Below are 19,195 nucleotides of genomic sequence, written 5' to 3' on the forward strand. Positions count from 1 at the left end.
TTCCTTCATATCTTTTATTAGTGACCACGAACAAAAAGTTGACTGAAATGTTACAAGTGATGACAGTAATATAAAGAGGCAGAATATTTCAGGTACATTTTTCCAAAATCCATTGCTTTTGAAAACAGGATAACTCGGAGATAATGAATTAATATTTGAAATCTGCCAGTCAGTTTTGTCATTTGCTTACCAGATTTAAATCTGCCAGGCCAGACAGCAACTGAATGACGGTGTGTTCCAGATCAAAAAAAGCTTTTACCAAAAAAAAAAAAAAATCACCTTCAAGAGCAGGTAACAGGGTCTGAACAAAATCACCTGCTGTAGACAAAAGGTGGCCTTTGGAGCAAAAATTCATATCCAAGACAAAAACCCTTATATGGTCTCAAAATATACATTCACAAAAGTAAATAAGATTGCTTAATAGACTGTTTGTGACATACTGCACAGGTCCACCCTAGCGTGGAATGGCACAAACTCTGTATGGGTGGGGCTGCAGCGTACCCCCTAAAATAGGCTCTGTGTTGATCTTTGTCACCCCCTCGGGGAGCCGGAAGGTGAATGCCCGCAGCAGGTTGGCAAAGAAAATAAAGAGCTCGGTCCTCGCTAGATGCTCCCCCAAACACACACGGTGCCCTGCAGAAGGAAGAGGGGAAGGACAGCGAGTAAATTACCCTGACCTCAGAATGAATGGTATTCATCCTCACACAAAGCAAAGGTATTTTTGCTGAGTCCAGAATTTCTTCAGGACTTAATGCAATCAATGACACAAAACTTCATGTAATTCTTCCTTTAGAGAATCCTATCTGCAGCTATAGATAACTGTGCACCCCTTCTGCTCTGAGTTTCGCTTCAATTACCTCAAAAACCTCATCTTCATTTGACTGACAACTTTAAAGGAATTCGTTCAATCATGTAAATGAAGAATAAGGACTTGCTCTTCCTGGGAGATGTCGTGCTCCAGATTTGTATGCGTAAAGCATCAGCACAGCTGCTTGCAAGTACTTTCTAAATGTATGTCTAGTGTTGAAATGTATGCCCCAAATCAATAACCATAATCATTAGCAGAGAATTTCCTTCCAAAAATAGGGTAAGGTAAATGTATAGATTTGTCAGGACATCTCTGATTTTCCATGTTATTATTTGTTCAGTAGAACAAATGTTTATAGTTGGATTGGGAAATGTTACTGAAAATATTCATGTTAATTTTATCACCGTTTTCCACAAAGAGGTTTAAAATAAATGACCAATAGGTTTTTAATAGACATCTTAATTCTACAGTCCCAATCCAAACCATTAATGTTTGTGCTGTCAGTCCATTTACCTATAGAGAAGGGTAAAAAGGCTTCTTGGCTCACAAAGTTCCCATCCTTATCCAAGAAGTGACCAGGGTTGAATCGTTGAGGTGTTTCCCATTGCTCTGGGTCATACAAAGACGAAGCAATATTTGGAAAAACTATGGTGCCCTGAAAGGAGAAAAACACTAACTCAGTTCTGGCTGTCAATCCTACCCCAGCAGTCAGAACCGGCTAGGTGAGACCAGTGCTAGTTTACTTTCAGAGTTCAGTGTTGTATCCTGGTAGGTTCATTTCCCCAGTAGGAACTGTGAGGAACATCAAGTCTTTTTGTTTCAGAATGTCAGTCCAAGCCTGACGGTGGAAGTGGCCAAGTCAATAGAAACTAACGACTTTATTTGTGCTAAACCCGTTTTCACTTTTAACATTAGAAGTTTCTGTGATTTAGTCTCTTTGATGAAAGCTAGTTGCAAACCTTCATGCTTTTCCCTGGATCTTTTACAGGCTTTCTGCAGGCAAAAATTCAGTCAGAAATCTTTCCAATGCCTTATCAGCACAAATCAATCACAGTATCTTTCAGTATCAGTCTTGAAGGTTTTGTCTTCATTGTTTTGTAGAAATACTTGCTAAAATCCCCTCTTCTATCCAGGGGCATCTTTCACTACTGATAACCCTCTCCCAAGAGCTGCATCATTCAACTCAGCCTGGCAGATGGTTTCTTGTCCTTGTCCCCTTTCAGGCTATGACCCAGAGGTATCCAACCCTACTGCTGTTGAGGGGAAGACCCTGGCATAGATTTTAATCCACACCTTGCTCTACAGATGCAGGAAAGTCTGCAGCAACTGAGAAACTGTGTCTGTACCTTTTTGAGGGGAAAGCCAAGCAATGTAGTGTTCCTCACACACACTCTGGGCATACCAACTGAGACAATGTTGCTGAAGCGTTGGATCTCATGAACCACAGCATTTGTGTAGGGCAGTTCTCTCCGATCCTCGTAGCAGATTAACTGGGAAGGACCCAGAACGGCATCCAGCTCCTTCTGCACTTTCTCTGTGGAGAATATTCACCATTTTAGGTGGGAAAATTTATGAAGTATTTTAACTAATTCCATTTTCAAAGACATTTCCCATTTAGAACTATAAGGACAGAAACAAAATTAATGTAAAAATATAAGTAACTTCTTTATAAAGAAAACAGAAGTAGCAGGGTGTTCCAACAGCTTAAACATATGGGAGCTCTACTTCTGAGTCTGAAGTTTCTTGACTGTAGATTAAGAAAAGACATTTGTTGTTCAAAAATTTAAAACTAGTTACCTTACTAAAACTTAAATGCAAGCGATGACTGATTTATCTTTGTATTTTCTTTTGGCTAGGTGCCTCAGGCACCTACAGCCAGTTAGAACCACTAAGTTCACAACTCTCAGGAATTTAAGCCAGGTGAATCTGGGCCTTAAAAGCCTAATTCCTATTAAAAGGAAATGGCTTTTATGCAGGACATCTATTAAGTGAAGCAATGCCAACTAGAACAATGTCCAAATAAAAAAACCTGGATCTGCTTCTTGGTGCCTGCCTTTTGATCAAGAATAGTTGATTCTGGGAGTTCTGGGAGCATTGACAAAAGTATGAAGTTTGTTTTGTAAACTTCAAGAGAGACAGTACACACATAATAAAAATGCCTTAGATTTTTAACAAATGATCCTGTCTTTCCAGGTCCTTTGAAGCAACACTAAGATGCAGGGAAGCCCATTCTGCATCTATCAGTTTGTGCTCATTCACATCAAGCTGGCTCAGTGACTGCCAGCAGTCCTTCACAAAACCATGTTAGGTAGACCCTGACAACAGAGATTTAAGCACCTTAGAGAATTTAAAATGCATATCCAGAAAGTTTTTTAAGTAAAATTCCTTCTATGAAGGACTAGCTTGCAAAATCAAGCATGACTACTTCAGGATCCAGTATAGTTTGAAGTGATCAGTCACTAAGTACAAATATGCATCTCTGTTCCAGTAGTTCAGAGAACAAGGAGAGCCCAATTCAGTGATTAGGCAAAAGGCTAAACTTTTCCATATAGTACATAATGGAACTGCATAACATTGTCATTGGGCATCAACACAGGCAAAAGTATGAATGGGTTCAAAAAGAAGCCACCAATTAAATGATGACAGATATACTGGTGTCAGTTCATTATGAGAGTCTAGATGCAGTGTATGACTTGAGAAGCCTAGGAAGGATCATGCTGCACACACCCTGCTTTCCCAAGTATGTGCAAGGTATTATATTTAGACAAATAAAATTGTTTAAGTAAGTCAGCACTTTCATAACCTTAATTATATTCCATGATAACAAACATGCAATAACACGAGATTAAGTGGACCTTCTTGTCTGACAGCTACAAGTTGAGCAATTTTTTTCTTATCTTCATCTTTTTCCTCCATTTAAAATCCTGTTCTCCGGGTATTTGCATATATTCTGCTGTGTAACAACGAGATTTCTGTTATCCAGCATAAGAGATCATTTTTTCTTTGGTTTTCATTTAGTGCTCTATGAAAGTGACTGATAGTTATTTAAAAGCTAGACTTAAAAATAAACTTCTTAAATATACATAGACATAACAGATGAGCCATCTAATTTCCCTCCAGACTGGAATAATTCTGTTGCAAGGAAGTCAAATACATCACAGAGTTAATTTAATCACAGATTAAATAGATACCCTGATACCTTGGGATCGTAAATGGACTGATGGACAAAAATAAAGTCAAAGTTGCCAATTGACCTTTAGGTGATTATCTTTACTACTACTCTGACCTACAGAGCACAAAGAAGGTCAGGACTCCCTGTAACCCCCATCACTGATACTCAGCTGATACAAAGCAGAATTGAAGGAAGTTTCCAAAGAGTGACATCCCTACTACCACACATCAGTTTCTGGTTAATTATTTTCAGGCATCTGTCATGTTTACGACTAAGACAGAACCTGACTCAGTCTCTTGAAGTACCATCAGCACCTCACCAGTGGCTGCAGCAGTGGCCACTGTTCCTTTAATTATGCATGCAAACCCTCTGGCTTCCCAACCAGCAACTCCAGTCCCCTTACTCCATTGACTAGCTGCCACAATCTTCATTTCCCCAAAGACCTCAACCCCTCCATCTCAATCAGCCACAACCTCCTATACATACGCATACTTCCCAAACTGTTAACTCTTTCTGGGAACTGCCTTATGCTTGTGACCGCTGTAAGAGCTGGTATACAGATACTCTGGATTTACCAGTGCTGCCCAGCACAGGCCTAGCAGTGCCAAAAGGTCCAGGTACCACTAGCCATATACCAGTATCTAGGAATAATCTCTGATCCATGTAAACATGATGCCTTAGCTGTTCTATTGCATCAGAGATATTTGTGGTGTGCTTATCCACTCACCTTGAATGTCTGGATTTGCCACCATATAGAGCAGGCCCCAGTTTAAAGTAGTGCTTGTTGTCTCTGATCCACCCAAGAAAAGGTCATTTATAGAATAAACCATGTTGTCTTCATTGTATGTGGACCTGGGTTCATCTTTGGACTGCAAATGATAAGATAAAGTAGAGGTTTATACATGAAATTTAGAAAAATCAGAACTGTTTTAAATATGATTTTATCACTGGTTCCAAGCTGTATTGTGTTCTGCCTGTGGTAGAATACAGAGAGACTGATAAAGAATATTAGGCACGATGATGATTATCAATACAAAAAGCTAACGTTTCACAAACGGTCAAGGCATGGTTACTCCACTCTTAATCGTGAAACTAAATCACATGTTCTCCACAGAAAAGGACTGTTGTCTTAATTGTGCAAATTGTGGTATATTTAGAATGTTTTGTAAGTAAATCTTCCTCTGAAGATGTGTACCAGCATGTCATTCTTCACGCCTCAAGTCGTATTCCATCACTTAGTTTTTCTACCAATCAATACAGTGACCAGGGCTGGGTCAGAACACTGGGCTGTCGAAAGTTCTCAACCTGTGGTATTCAGGTTTCTTCTCCACTACAAGGCCACAACAACTCACGTACAGCTGCTCTGGGGTTTTATAGTTTTCAGTTAGAAGTGTGAGGATATGTGTGTATACGCAGAGAGTATGAAAAAATATTGTTATGGTTTGGGGGAATTCATTGTCTAAAGTTAAGGAGGTTATGCTCAGGGGTCTTGAACTTTTTTTTTGCCAGTGGAGCAACTGGAAAGTGGGAAGGACATTTTTCCCTGTTGTAATATCATCTTATCTTTTTATATTGTCCCTGCGTAACTATTACAGACAGTTCAATTTTTTAATAAATAAACTTGGATGATTTCCACCCAGCAGAGTCCCAGAAGAGCTCGCTGAAACAATTTCTGATTCACTGATGTTCAAGTCTCATAAATCTTAGAACAGCAGTGAAAGACTTTAGAAGCAGTTAAATGCTTTGGAAGACCAGATGTATTAATATTGTGCCAGTATCAAAACATTTTAAAACAAGGACCCAGGGAACTAGAAGCCAGTTAGGCTGACATCCACCCTGGATGTAAAAATACAGCAGCTGATATAGGAATCAATTAATAAAGAATTACCAGCTAGAAATACAAATTAATGTTATTTATTATGATACAGAAAACTGATCGTGCAAGGAGATCTGATTTGATTCTTTGATAGAATTACCAGCTTGGATGATAATAACAATTTCACAGTTGCAGTATACTTGAAGTTCCACAAGATAGTTGTTTTTGTTCCCCACAATAATAAAACAGTCAAGCACTATAAAGTATTCATAAGACACATGCTAAAAGACTAAATAGCTGGCTGACAGAAATAGCTAATAGACATTCTTCCCTAGATGCATGTCTCTCTAGTATGATTGAGCACAGCAGCAGAGCCAACTCAAGGGAGCACACAAGGCAGGCAGCGGTCCAGGATGGCATACCCGTTTCGGCTGTGCCAAGAGATGCAGGACGGGTGCCTACAGCCTGACAAGTTTGCAGTGCCCTCTGTTGCTGCAACCAGCACATGACCACAGCAGAAGGGACACCGGCTGTCCCTACAGGGAAGCGCTGCCACCCAGGAGCAGCAGTCACTACCCACTTCTCCAGGGGTTGCAAGAATAGATACCCCCCACCCTGGATATCTTGTTTGGCTCTCTGAGCCAGTCTTGCCTTGTCACTCCCCAGTAACACCAGTCTCATCTTGTCACTTCCTCCCCTTTCTCCTTTTTCTTCCTATCACCAAGCAGAACAGGAGGAGGCATATGGCCTACTGCAGTGGAGAAGAAGAGAAAGGAAGAGTGATTAAGTGGAGGTAAAAGGAGTCACAGAGAGGAAGGGCATCTGCTAGTCCAGGGACTAGGGAGGGGATCCAGTTCCCAAAAGATTCAAAGAAAAAGTGATCCTGGTAAGGTCTAGAAAAGGGAGATACACGTGTCCCCACTCACAGCTTAGGCAAGCCTCCTACAGCCTTTCAAAAACCCATGGATTCCCACCTACCTGTACTAAGCCTGCCTGCCCAAAATGTCCTCATTTGTCCCAGTTCCCTTTGTCTGCTTGAAACTTCACTGACCCTGCCACTCTCCTCCAGCCTTGTCTGAAACTCCACTGACTCCTAGGTTGTTTCCCCACAAAATGCTCTCAAAATCCAACTGTCCTCTTGCAGCAACCTCTCTTGACAAACCCTTACCAGACAAATATCCTACCCAGAACATCCCATTCTGTCTCCCCAAGACCTTCCCAGTTCTCCTGCAGTCCACTTAGAAATTCAGCATTCTTTCCTGGAGGCCTTAAAATCATTTTGTAACTTGTGCTAATGAGACAAAATGTAGTGTTTTAACCTGCCCTTTAATGAAAGGATTGCAAGGTGCTGTGGCATATCAATAATTAGAAAGGATTTAGCAAGTCCCTGGTTACTGCATTCACATTAGGATGTCTATGAAAGGTAAGAGATTGTGATAGAAGGCCTCAGACCGGAAGATTTAATGGTCCATTTCACCTTATTCCCCATGAATGTATGATCAGGCAGAACAAATACTTACTTTGTCAATGTGATCCAGGTAAAAGTCAATGAAATCCTGCCGTTCATCTGGTATCCCACGCTCCATGTGCATTCTGATCTCTCTCCTTGTAAAAGAGCTCAGGAAGTCATAGCAAGACAATGCCTTCTTGTGAGGACCGGGGAGATGGCACATCAACCAGGGGAATATTTCATACAGCTGCAGGAGTGACATACAAGAGGTACCACAAAGTCTCTATTACTAGAAAATGTATTTTAGGCCTACTAAAAACAGAAGATAATATTCATGTTAGCATGTGGTTTGGGCATCATTAGTAAAATATTCTGACAAAGACTATGTTTATGTTTTCAAGTTGTGAAACAGTACACTACATAATTTCTAGCTGTCTTGATGGTAAGATTCAGAGTTCTGCAGGCTTTCAGCTCAACCACAAGCCAAATAGAATGATTGTAATTAGAATGTATTCATTTATTGAATTATTCAGTTCATGTATTCAATTACAATGAACTGTATTCAGACATTTAAAAAGTGAGATCCTGCCCTCCAGTGGAGAATACCAGGAAGGAAAAAGCAAACCCGTTGCAAACTGTCCTCACCAGGATGTGCAAAAGCGGTTGATAGAATCCAAAGCAAGGGCCAGCTACCAGCGGCTGGTATACAAACTCGATAATCCACCAAAGCACTCTCTACTAATCGAGCTCTCAAGGGTCCTTAGTAAAATTTGAAACATCTGAAACCCAGAAAAGCTGAGAAACAGCTACCTGACAATTTTGAGTACTCTCCTCTAGAAAAGAAGGGGTTAGCTGACACAACCGGATTAACTTTATCCTTCTCTCTTACTGTTTGGGAAAATCTAGCCTAAAAATAGCTGCTTTCTACTTATTCTGATAGCTAAAAAGTTCATTCTGATTTTCAGACTATATTTGTGCCTGGGTAATTTGCATACATTGTTCTTGTATCTGCAGTGTATTTTCTCTTAATAGGTCTTTTCCAGCTTGAAACATAATCCCATTATTTATTTATCAGCAGAAGTTCTACCCTTTCTCAGTCTTCATTTTGCTGAGCTCTTTTCATACTCTCCTAATTATACCACACAAAGCACATTATTAGGTGTTCACTGGAGTCCGGCTGAATTAGATGGACTATACTTCCATCTTTTTGGAAAATCAGTTCTTATTGTCAGACATCCAATTATCAATTAATCATTGCCTTATCACAGAAAGGTAGTAGTCCAGCCCTTGGTAAATTCACATAGAACTTCATATCCTTTTTGTTTAGTTCCATCTCTGGGTTGGTTTTTTTTCTTTCAAAATCTGTTCAGAAGCCTTACATACAATTGTGGTCTGACTAATCAAATATGGTTGCCCAGATTACATGCATTCCTACTCTCAAATGCATGCACTTTCCAGCTACTATTGCACCCTAACTGTAAGTGAAATTTAGCTGTCAACATTCAGGACAGGAACTGAGCCCATCCACTTTCCTGGCTACCAGTTCTGCCAAAACCCCTCCTCCATTTCTGGAAGGGCCCAATCCACAGTGTTCTCCCATTCAGTGCCTGACAGCATGGAATCCAGTTAAGAAATGGGGATGTGGACGCAGCAGTGTCAATTTTTTACATTTACATTACCACATTTAATTTACCACAATACTGAGTACCCTTTGCATCCAGACAGTGGGAAGGTTGCAGCCCTCCCTCTGGAATGGTTTGAACCCCTGTTCTTATTTCCCAGAACAGCATCTGATTCATTGGACTAAAGCAAAGCTAGGATAGGAAGGAGAGAAGAAAAGCAGATGTATTCTCTATCCCAAAAGCAGGTCTCGCCTGCCACCACTACACACAACTTATAGGACCAAAGCTAGGCTAAGCAAAAGAGAACCTGACCATAACTCAGTGAGAAGAACGCTCCATGGGATGTGGGGGGAAATCTCTGTATTACAGGGATTGCTTATGTGTTTTACATTAAGAAGCTACTGCATAAGATGTATGGGACAGCTTTACAAGTGGAACCAGAACCAGAACTCCCAGGCAACTTTGAATACACTTCTGTGCAATGCAGGCCTCTTCTAGTGTCAGATAAGTCCTTGACTCTCAGAAGAGCACTGATTGTTTTGATTGCCAAGCTTACAGGCATATTTGCTGGCTTAGCATTTCCTATCTTCTGCTGAATATGTATAGAACTGCTCCTCACTCAGGGTAAAGGAGTCAAATTTCTCTGGGAAGTCTTCAAGTCTCCACTTCTTATAGAGGAAATGAAGATAAGTAGTCACGGGCAAAACACTTCAGTATTTGAATCATTTTTCTCTCTGTTGACTGTATATAAAAGAATGTCTAAACTTGGCATGTGAATCACACTTTTAGACCTGACATTTAGTGTTTAACAATCATGATGCCCAAGGCAGGAATCTGTTGTGCATTGGGGTTGAGAAACCAAGTAACAAACATGATCCAGAACCAGTCCATCAGCTTGTGCCTTGCTGCAAAGACCGAGGAGCAAACTACCTTATCACAGTACCCAAACACAGGACAATGAACACAAATGACCAAGGCTGGTATGTAGAGCATTACCATCACACTTTGAGATCGTGCACTGCCCAGTAAAGCTGCATGGGACATCGCTCAACAATTCAGAAACTTTTCCCTAACAGCTACCTCTTGAATCTACATTTCTCACTTTCTGTCTTATTCAGAAAAAGCAGAAAAAGACAACAGACCATTTACTTACATTATGAATAAAGCTGCCTCCAAATTTGAACAGATGCTCTGTGGCTCTAATCAGTTCATGGAAACCTTCATCCTCTCTGGAGAAGCGATGTCCAAAAACGACAGCACAAATTACATTTGAGATAGAATGAACGATAGGGAAAGAAGGATCCAGAGGTTTCCCTGCAACCATAATAATATAAATGTCACTGCTAATGTCTCCTATCTACTTTAGTGAAATGAGAGAATATTTTAGGTTACCCAAAGAACTTTCAAGAGAGCATTGCATTTCACAGAGAAGCAGCAATCTTCTTACAAAATTGCAGCATCAAACTGATTCTTCACAACTACGGTGCAATCCCATAATCCCAGGAATGCACGGCACCCTAGAGAAATGCCAGATGTGTAAAATACTTTGTAATATGACAGACCAAATTTAGAAGTAAGAAAAAAAAATTCTATGCAAATCTGCTGTCTGGCAAATTCAACATAGGTCTCAAGCATGGGAATGACTGAGAACATTGTGGTCAAAGAGAATCTGAGAGGAGAACCATAAGAAGAGAGGCAGCCTTATTCAGCAAGGACATAAATACATGCAAGGCTACTATATTTTGTCTGACTTTGCTAAAGATGTACAATCTCCAGTGAGATAAAATGTCGTAAACTCCTTTCAACCAATTGTGTCAACAATGTAATAACTAATTTTAAAGCAATTACTTGAAAACCTAATCCCAAGAAAACTATTATGTGACTATAAATGACTATAAAGAACTGTATTTATGTCCGTATCAATACAACTGTCCAACACCCAATGCAGGATTCTGATTAGCAACTTACTGTTCTGGGCTTTTTTTTCCTGCACACATGGTCACACCTCAATCTCTCCCAGTTCTTAAACCATGGGATTGGGCTACATTTAATTACTTTTAATTTATACAATGCTACCCACAGCATGTCCTGATTTACTGTGCCTTTGCATAATGATCACTGTTGGGAGATCCAACTCACATGCTCCTAACTGGGTTGATCAGGGTAAAATGTTGTAATGAAGACAAGATTCTAGTCACTGCTTTACAGAGTGCATGCAAATGGCATTACAAGACTTAATTCATCAGCACTGAAAATGTGTCCATATCTTTATGCACCAGCACTATATACGAGCCAGCAATGTGCCCTTGAGACAAAGGTGGCCAACATCATCCTGGGCTGCATTAGGAAAGGCACTGCCAGCGGGTCAAAGGAGGTGATCCTTTCCCTCCGATCAGCACTGGTGAGATCCATCTGGGGTGCTGGGTCCGGTTCTGGGCTCCCCAGTACAAGAGAGACATCAACATACTGGAACAATTTGAGCAAAGGGCCGCAAGGACAATTAAGGGATTGGAGCATCTGATGTAAGAGAGGCTGAGAGACCTGGGACAGTTTAGTCTGGAGAAGAGAAGGCTCAGGGAAGAATCTTAAATGTATATAAATACCTGATGGAGGGGAATAAAAAACATGGAGCTAGACTTTTCTCAGTGATATCAAGTGAGGCAATGGGCAAAAACTGAAATACATTAAATTCTGTCTAAATATAAGAAACTTTTTTACCGTAGGGCTGATTGAACACTGGAACAGGTTACCCAGAGAGGTGGTGGTGAAGTCTCCATTCTTGCTGATATTTAAAACCCAACTGGACTCAGCCCTAAGAAACCTGCTCTGATTGTCCCTTCTTTGAGAAAGGGTTAGACTAGACCATCTTCAGAGATCCCTTTCCACTTAAAGCATTCTATAATATAAATAATAAATAAGCTCCAGTTTTGCTTCCCAATTTTAGTAGGTTTGTAAATAGCTTTGAACAAGAATAGTCTCCCACTGGGTTTGAAAACAGAGGACTGGAGTCTTTATATTTTCAGTCCATTCCACAAGACACTAAGATTCTGCACACTCTCTTGTGAAACAAAAGCTGCCCTTAATTTCAGAGCAGGACAGAGAAGTTCATACACTAAAGACATCAGACTAATGACAAAAATGAATCAGTATTTATATGCAGAGATACCTTTCATACTTGCAAAGAAGTCTACCAGGTAGCGGGCCTCTTCTTGAACTCGATGCTCCAGACCTCTTTTCCCCAGACCAAGGTCGCGTAGAGTCCTCAGTGCAAACCTTCTCTGCTGCTTCCAGGTGTGACCAGTTGCCAACATAATCCCTGCATTCGTTCAAGGAAGACCTCTTCATTATGCTAATATTTATTATAGACAAAGACTACAGTAATAGATTTACTAAACCACAGAATATAATGAAACTATTGCAATTGCCTGTGAACACAAAGACACAAAGGAACAGCCATGGCATATAAGCATGTGGGCAGGCTAAAATGGACAAACTCAACTGGGTTGTAACACAACTTGGAGAATTAAGCTTGATCCAAGACAACCAGTTATCTCAGGAAGTTTGACATCTGCTTCTCTAGATGCTCTCTGAAGTGCTTGCCTCCCACTCTCTTCTATGCTTGGAGCTCACCTGACCAGAGTAATGCTTCTCATTTAGGGGAAAGGAGAAAGAGTTCTGACTGTCCACAGTCAGGGAGCGAAGTTCCTGTCCACAGGGCAGAAGAGTTCAGTACTTAGGCTTTGTGACAAATATCTTCAGGAGAAATAAACATCATATACTAACAGGATCTTTAATGTAGTATAAGAATCACCAATGACTGAAACAAATTTGAATTAGAAATACTTAAAGAATTAGGTTTCCTTGAAAAAGTTGGGGTCCCAAATAAAATAAAGGTTGTTTCATAATGCGTGTGTTCATGAAAATCAGGAGTTTGTGAATTTCCAGTATGATTGGGGAGTATGAAAACTACAGCAAGGTTGAAACAAAAGTGCACTAAACCTCTAGATGCAACTGTGAGAGTAAGAAAATATTCACAAAAGTAAGGGAATGGGAAGAAGATACCACTATCAAGCTCACTCTTCAATTGAAAACGTAATGGTGGGAGGCAGCAAGTCCAGGACAAGGAAGTGTCCAGTCTGCTGCTCTTCCTCCACTTCTCTGTGGCACAGCCTACCACTGCCTCATCTCATCACCTCTGAATCTGCTCCAGTGAATATTTCACACAGACATTATGAACATTTTTTTCTTTTGCTGGTGGTCTTCTACTACTACTATCCAAAGGTTATTTCACCCCTCCCTTCTTTGCAGTTTGCCTGGAAGTCATTCCTCACAAACCAACCCTGCTGCTGTGGTACCTTTGAAAGCAGATACAAGCTACAAAAGAGCTGCAATTTGTCAAGACAATGTTTCTGTGCAATATTTATGGCAAGAAATTCTCACCTTTTCCTTTGGCCATTGCTCTGAAGAAAGGAGTCACTAGCCTCCCAGAAACATCTTCAGGGTGCGTGGTCATACCCTCCTTAACTGCTTGATATCCATTCAGTACAATCACTGGGGCCCATCCGAACCATAAGGTGAATATGTTGCCATGAATTTTTGCCAGCTATAGATGGGAGGGAAGCCAGGAAAGCACAAATGAAATCCCACACACTGCAAACAAACAGGGGATGAACCTGTTTTTACACTGATTATAGGACCAGCCCTAAGGTGGAATGATGTTCTCCATCTTTCCCACAAGATTACAATTATCTGTGAGAAAGCATGAATGTCTTTTCCAGCATTCACTGTTGGAAACAACTGAATATTCCAGCTTTTCAGAGCCACAGATTTATGCTAAGAAACATTAGGTAGCTTTTATTACTGCATATAAGCAAGGCTCAATTCACAATGATAAAGGGTTTTTTCTGTGCATGAATTTATTTCAAAGGGTTTCTATCATTTGTAGCGGTAAAGTGGCGCAAAGGGAACACAGAAATGTCAGAGGAGTAACTAGCTTGTAGAGACTGGACAAGTTACTTTCTTCTTTCCCCCCACCCGTTTGCATATTTAGGTACTGGAGCTTGAGTCAGACCATTCTGTCTCACAGTGTCCTTACTTGCTGTCTGAACCTGCTGTCTGGTTGGAACAACTGGCATGCCTTGTCCAAATTGCAGTGACAGAAGTTACTGGAGTTGTCTACTGAGAATCCTGAAATCACTGTGAGAACCAACAGAATGAAATAGAGGTGGCTTTGTGCACAAAAGTACTCCTCAAAAAACAACTAACAAAAGGTTTGCAGGGTTTTTTTAGATCCTGTCAATACAAACAAGCATATAGATGCAAGATAGTGCATCTTAAGTATCTATTTACTGCTCAAGCTAGAGAGTGCCAGTGCTCAGAAAGCTAAAAATCCATGCTGTAAAGGTATTTTTTTTAAATAGTATTTATTTTCCCTAACTGCAAATCTGATATATTTTCCCTAAAGGTATTTAATCCTAAATGATATCCATTTTCACATGTATTTGTCAAATTTAGTGTTAAGGGGTGATGGGTTTAAGCATCAGAATGATTTTCACACATTCAGAACTTCCAATACTGGTTTTCTTATATTGGCAAACTATGCTGCAATAACTTTTTCTTTTTTTGCCAACCAAACCAGCAGTTCCCAACCAAAGCAAGTGCAATATCACAGTGGCTAGTTAACAATTACAGTATGTTATCAATGTAGTTTTGGGAGAGGATGTTTTCACATAGCAAACAACACAAGAAATGGGAAATTACAAAGACTTTTACACAATTAGGAGTATCTGAAAATAAATACCTTCATGAGGAGATCACGATTAAACTGAAAGTTCAGCTGTATCAAGGTCCCAAAAATTGGGAGCGGGATTGGTCCAGGAGGAAGCTGTCTCCGTACTCGTTGCAACTTAAAAAACTGTGTAATTAGAAGAAATACAGCCAATACTATAAGAACTTGACTTATTAGCAACATTCTAATGGCTGCTTTTACCAGCTTGTCTTTTTTGAAAATAGTCTATTGAAGCTCTTAAGGCTGGTTGCTCAACCTGTTTTTTCACAAGAGCTTAAATTTCGTATAACTATTCCCCGCCCCTAACCCTCCTTCTTTATTATCAACCACTCCCTTTTTGTCCCACTCATTATATTCTCATGCTCAAGCATATTTAACAGATGCATTCCCTTTCCCCTCTTCCCATTCAGATTATATTTATCAAATATGGATCACAGGATTTTTAGGAATGGTCTTAAAAGACTAGGGCCAAGATTTTCCAGGCAATGTAGATACACAAATCCACACGTAAATTCTTCATCTAATTTTCTGAAACAATGGTGGATGGTGTGTGCTTCTACAAATATTCCATGAATGCTTTTAGAAAAGCAATAGTCATACATACCAATTAAGCATGCAAATGTAAGTGGATATTAAATCTTGGAGTTTTTAAAATGTTTTGTATATATTCCATGTACACATATATCCAGTAATGGCAAGGTTGATAAAAGTTAAAAGCCCACATTTATCTTAAGATGGATATACAAGTATCTAATGCTTAATACAAAAAGCAAAATCTGTTAGGCTTTCAAATTTAATTGAAAACGTAACTGGTTTAATATATACCTCTTTTTTTCCCTAACCTATTTGCAATAGCTAAGTTGACTGAAGGTTTTGCCTGCTTCTGAATTTCCCCTTTCAATCTCAACATAAAGGTGGGTACCCTAAAGGGTATTTTAAGCAATCATCAGAAAGCTTGCCAGAGGAATAAAGCATATCCACACAGAAAGTACCTCTAGTATGAAACACATAGATAAAAAAAAACATGGGAGAAACCTACTAGGAGTCTTGAGCTACAACCAGAACTAAGGGCCCCAGCAAGAACTGGTCATGACATGCCTGTGCCATACTTGATAATCTGAGAATAAACACAGTCTGTAGCCAAAGCTCTTTGCCAAGACTCAACACATGGAGGAATCATAAACCTAGTATCAGGGGAGTTTACATGCCCGCAATCAGACCACGCAAACCACGTGAGAGGGATGGATTCTGGGCACCACATAACAATGACAGTTATAGCTCTGCGTTACAGATCTAGATTGAAATGCTAATGGATAAATACTTCCCTGTGAAAAACGTCCATCCCCTGAAAGCAAAACACTCGTAAAAGAGATACATTTTCACTGATCTTCTGAAAACCTGCCAAGATGACTTGTGCATCAGCTTGCTTCTTTCTTTCTTTCAAGTGCCCTGTCTTTGGGACAAAAAACGTTTCACAGGATTTGCAGCTCTGGGACATGAAACACTCTTGTCCAGAAAGAACAGCCTGGAGTTTGCCAGCCCATGTTTTCTAGACCACCAAGTCAATTAGCCTCCAACCACTGCACTTTGTTCCCACTAAAGCATAACTGATTAATGTGTATTAACCAAGAAAGGGATGTTTCTATGTTTCTACAAAAGCTTTGTTTGTTTACAATAAAAAGCTTATTTTTCAAGGCACTCATTTTTAATATAACTCTTCCCTTCAGTAGGGAATAAAATTTTCTCTTTAAAAAGAAATTCTGATAAGGTTTACATGCTCTGTATCCAGCATAATTTTACAAAATCTACTTAAAATTCACCAATTTATCAGAATTTTTCATTTGGAATGAACGTAGTACCCTCCCTGGCCTTTTAGATATTCAAAGATTTTCCATCTAAATTATTTTTCTCAACAGGAAAAGTAGTTTCATCCAGTGATCTTTTCCATGGGGAAGTAAAGAAGTTAAGGCCCAGGGCCTTCACCACTTCCAGGGCTGCAGCCTCACAACAGGACCTCTTTATTTCTTTCTTTAGTCTTGCAGCCTTGAGTTTTCACGCTATTTCTCAGAAATGCAGGTATTCAAATACCACTGGTCCCTTCAGCCTCGTCAGATTCACCCACATCCTTTGTCATAGTCTTAACACCAGCCTAAAGCTCTTCCTTCCTTATTCCTTTGCCATCATTTCTGCTAACAAGTTCCTCTGATATGGGGATCTCTGTCTCCTTTCATGCTCTGGCCACTTCAGGAGGCTTTAAAACCTTGTTCCTGGTGGTGTTTTCCTGAGGGAGGCAGAAGATTTCCTGTCTTTTCAGACTCTGGCCCTCTGCTTCCCTCCATGATGCCAAGGCCCTGCCCTGACAGCAGTCACATCCTCTTTCCCCATCTGAAATGAGAGCGCACCACAGGGGCAGAAGCAGCCAGAAAAAATTAAAAGGGCAGGGAACGGAGCTGAACAGAAAGCAGATCGGCACTTGCAGTCACCACTGTGCTGGAGAAGGGAGTGGGCACGAGGAGGCACCCCCAAGCCCCAGCCCTCCTCCATCCCACGTGAGGCAGCCATTGTGGGAAGCTGCTCTGTAAGGAGGCGGCACAATTCCCGCTGAAAGGCTGCGTGACACAGTTGTGTAAACCATTCCCCTGCGAGCCAGCAGCCTGCCTTCCCCTCAGGTTGTCTCCAGGCACCAGTCCAGGTGCTTTTTTTCCCAGATCTTTCTGCAACATTTGCCTGTGCCAGTTCAGTTGTCTCCCCACTGCCCACTCAAGAGGGCAGCCACAGCCTTCTTTCTGGGCTGGCCGGCTCCTAAAGTGGCTTCCCTACCACGGCATGAGGCAGCCAGTGGCATCGTATCACCCAGCCCCTCTGCCTTCCTCCTTCACACTGGTCAAAGAACAGATTTCTCTCTGGACTCGGCTGGACTTTCTCTGTATCTCCTCTTCACCCAGCACTGCCTCCCTCATCCTGAGGAACCACATTAAATTCCCATCTTTCTCTCCACCACATAACAATCTCAGACTTAAATAGAACATATATGTTTTAACATTATATTTCTATGGCAGGCAACAAAGATTCAGTTTAAATTCCAATATTCACCTTAGATCTCCGGTTTCTCCAGGGCTATCTTTTTTTCTGCCAGATTTTCAAGTGTGAAACTCTGAAACATTGGGGTTCACTTAATTTTTCCCAGATATTTCTCTAGGATGGCACAGCTCCTTGGATCATGTTTATTAAACACAATAACTCATCCCTAGTGATGATTTTTAAATAGTAAAGTTTTTCAAGCCTCTTAGCAGAATTCAGACATTGCAGCATGCAGTCAAAACCCTCCCAACACAACAGGTTTCCTAAATGATGAAGGAACAGCTGCAGGGACTGGATCTAACACCAGGGACATGGAAGATCCTGGGAGCATGGGTTGAAATTCAGAAAACAAAGAAACAAGGATTGAGTAATTTTTGTTTCATGTGCAGAAATGGTGATACTGTGATGCTGATTACATCGCCCAGATCTAAACACATTTTCACAATAAAATGGAAGCAGTTGACAAGGCTATTAGCAATGACCTACCAGAGAGCAGAAGGGAGAAGCTGGCGCTTACCCACTTGGCTTTTTTTTCTTAAGGTCTCTGACAACCACACCTTTTTCAAAATGATGTTTTCTTACTGCTATTAGTGACAATAAAGCCTCAGGCTGCTTTCTTCAACAATAACATTATTCTGCTGTATGTTCTGCTTGTGGAGGTGAAGTGGCTGCAATCCATAATGTCATTATCAGCTTTTTATCTTAATGCATACAAAGCAGTGCTGTTGGGAACATAACTATGGCTACTCTGCATGTAATTTAAGATACTGTGTAGAATAGGGAAAGACAAACAGCTGCATAGTGTAGAAAAGAGAGTAAAACCAGAAAGAGGATACAAGAGAGAATCAGAGAGAAGGAGATGGAAGACACTAGTAAGAGGAACAGCTGCCAAATATATGTTACAACAGATGGGAGAGAGATGAGAAGAATAGGTGGAGACATTTCAGTGAGGAAGGCATAAGAAGCAACAGCAGACAGCATGGGCCTAGAAGATGCCTAAAAAAAAAACACCCAGAACTTAAAGAACATGGATGACATTGCATAAGGAAGAAAATGAATAGAGGAATGTGCAGGGGAGTTGAAAACACAGGTGTAAGAAAGCACATTAAATAGAAATGGAATGATCTAAAGATGTATTCTCCCTCTCTTAATGTCTTTTTGTGCATCAGTTCAGAGTTGAGCTTTCTACCAAGTTCAAAGAAATTGGCTAGAGCTCCCTCTGAAGGCAAACAGTGAAGAGATCTTATGTATTATTATTACTATACGAGCCTACTTCGTATGTATTTGAGAAATATCACAAGGTACTTCAGCCCCACCTGAAGGTTCACTACAGCATACACAAAGTGTGCGTGGTCCTGTGTAAGCTTATTGCACAACAGCCTTTGTGGCAAAGAGTGAAGACAAATGCAGCCAAACTGGGGGAAAAATTGAAAGCAGGAAGGCAGACCAAGCAGAAGA

The 19,195-nt window shown here is 40.5% G+C and overlaps 1 protein-coding gene across 1 annotated transcript; it reads right to left on the reverse strand.

The window, feature by feature from the left end:
- Positions 1–14,933, reverse strand: LOC104320887 (cytochrome P450 2J4-like). The gene is made up of 9 exons (XM_009923316.2): positions 14,669–14,933; positions 13,309–13,471; positions 12,035–12,184; positions 10,022–10,182; positions 7,317–7,493; positions 4,708–4,849; positions 2,155–2,342; positions 1,322–1,463; positions 1–633 (listed from the first exon to the last, which is right to left on the reverse strand). The coding sequence occupies exons 1-9, from the start codon at positions 14,837–14,839 to the stop codon at positions 455–457; spliced, it is 1,473 nt and encodes a 490-aa protein (XP_009921618.2). The 5' UTR covers positions 14,840–14,933; the 3' UTR covers positions 1–454.
- Between the last annotated feature and the right edge of the window lie 4,262 nt (positions 14,934–19,195).

The sequence above is a fragment of the Haliaeetus albicilla genome, chromosome 9 (assembly GCF_947461875.1).
Source record: "Haliaeetus albicilla chromosome 9, bHalAlb1.1, whole genome shotgun sequence".
NCBI classification, from domain to species: Eukaryota; Metazoa; Chordata; class Aves; order Accipitriformes; family Accipitridae; genus Haliaeetus; species Haliaeetus albicilla.

Bases quoted from the DNA above. Each gene is read 5' to 3' on its own strand.
- LOC104320887 (XM_009923316.2), bottom strand. From the start codon at position 14,839: ATGTTGCTAATAAGTCAAGTTCTTATAGTATTGGCTGTATTTCTTCTA. The intron at 2,343-4,707 runs GTGAGTGGATAA...TATTCTCCACAG, and splicing joins GGCAAATCCAGACATTCAAG to AGAAAGTGCAGAAGGAGCTG. The intron at 634-1,321 runs GTAAATGGACTG...TTCCTTCTGCAG, and splicing joins CTTTTTACCCTTCTCTATAG to GGCACCGTGTGTGTTTGGGG.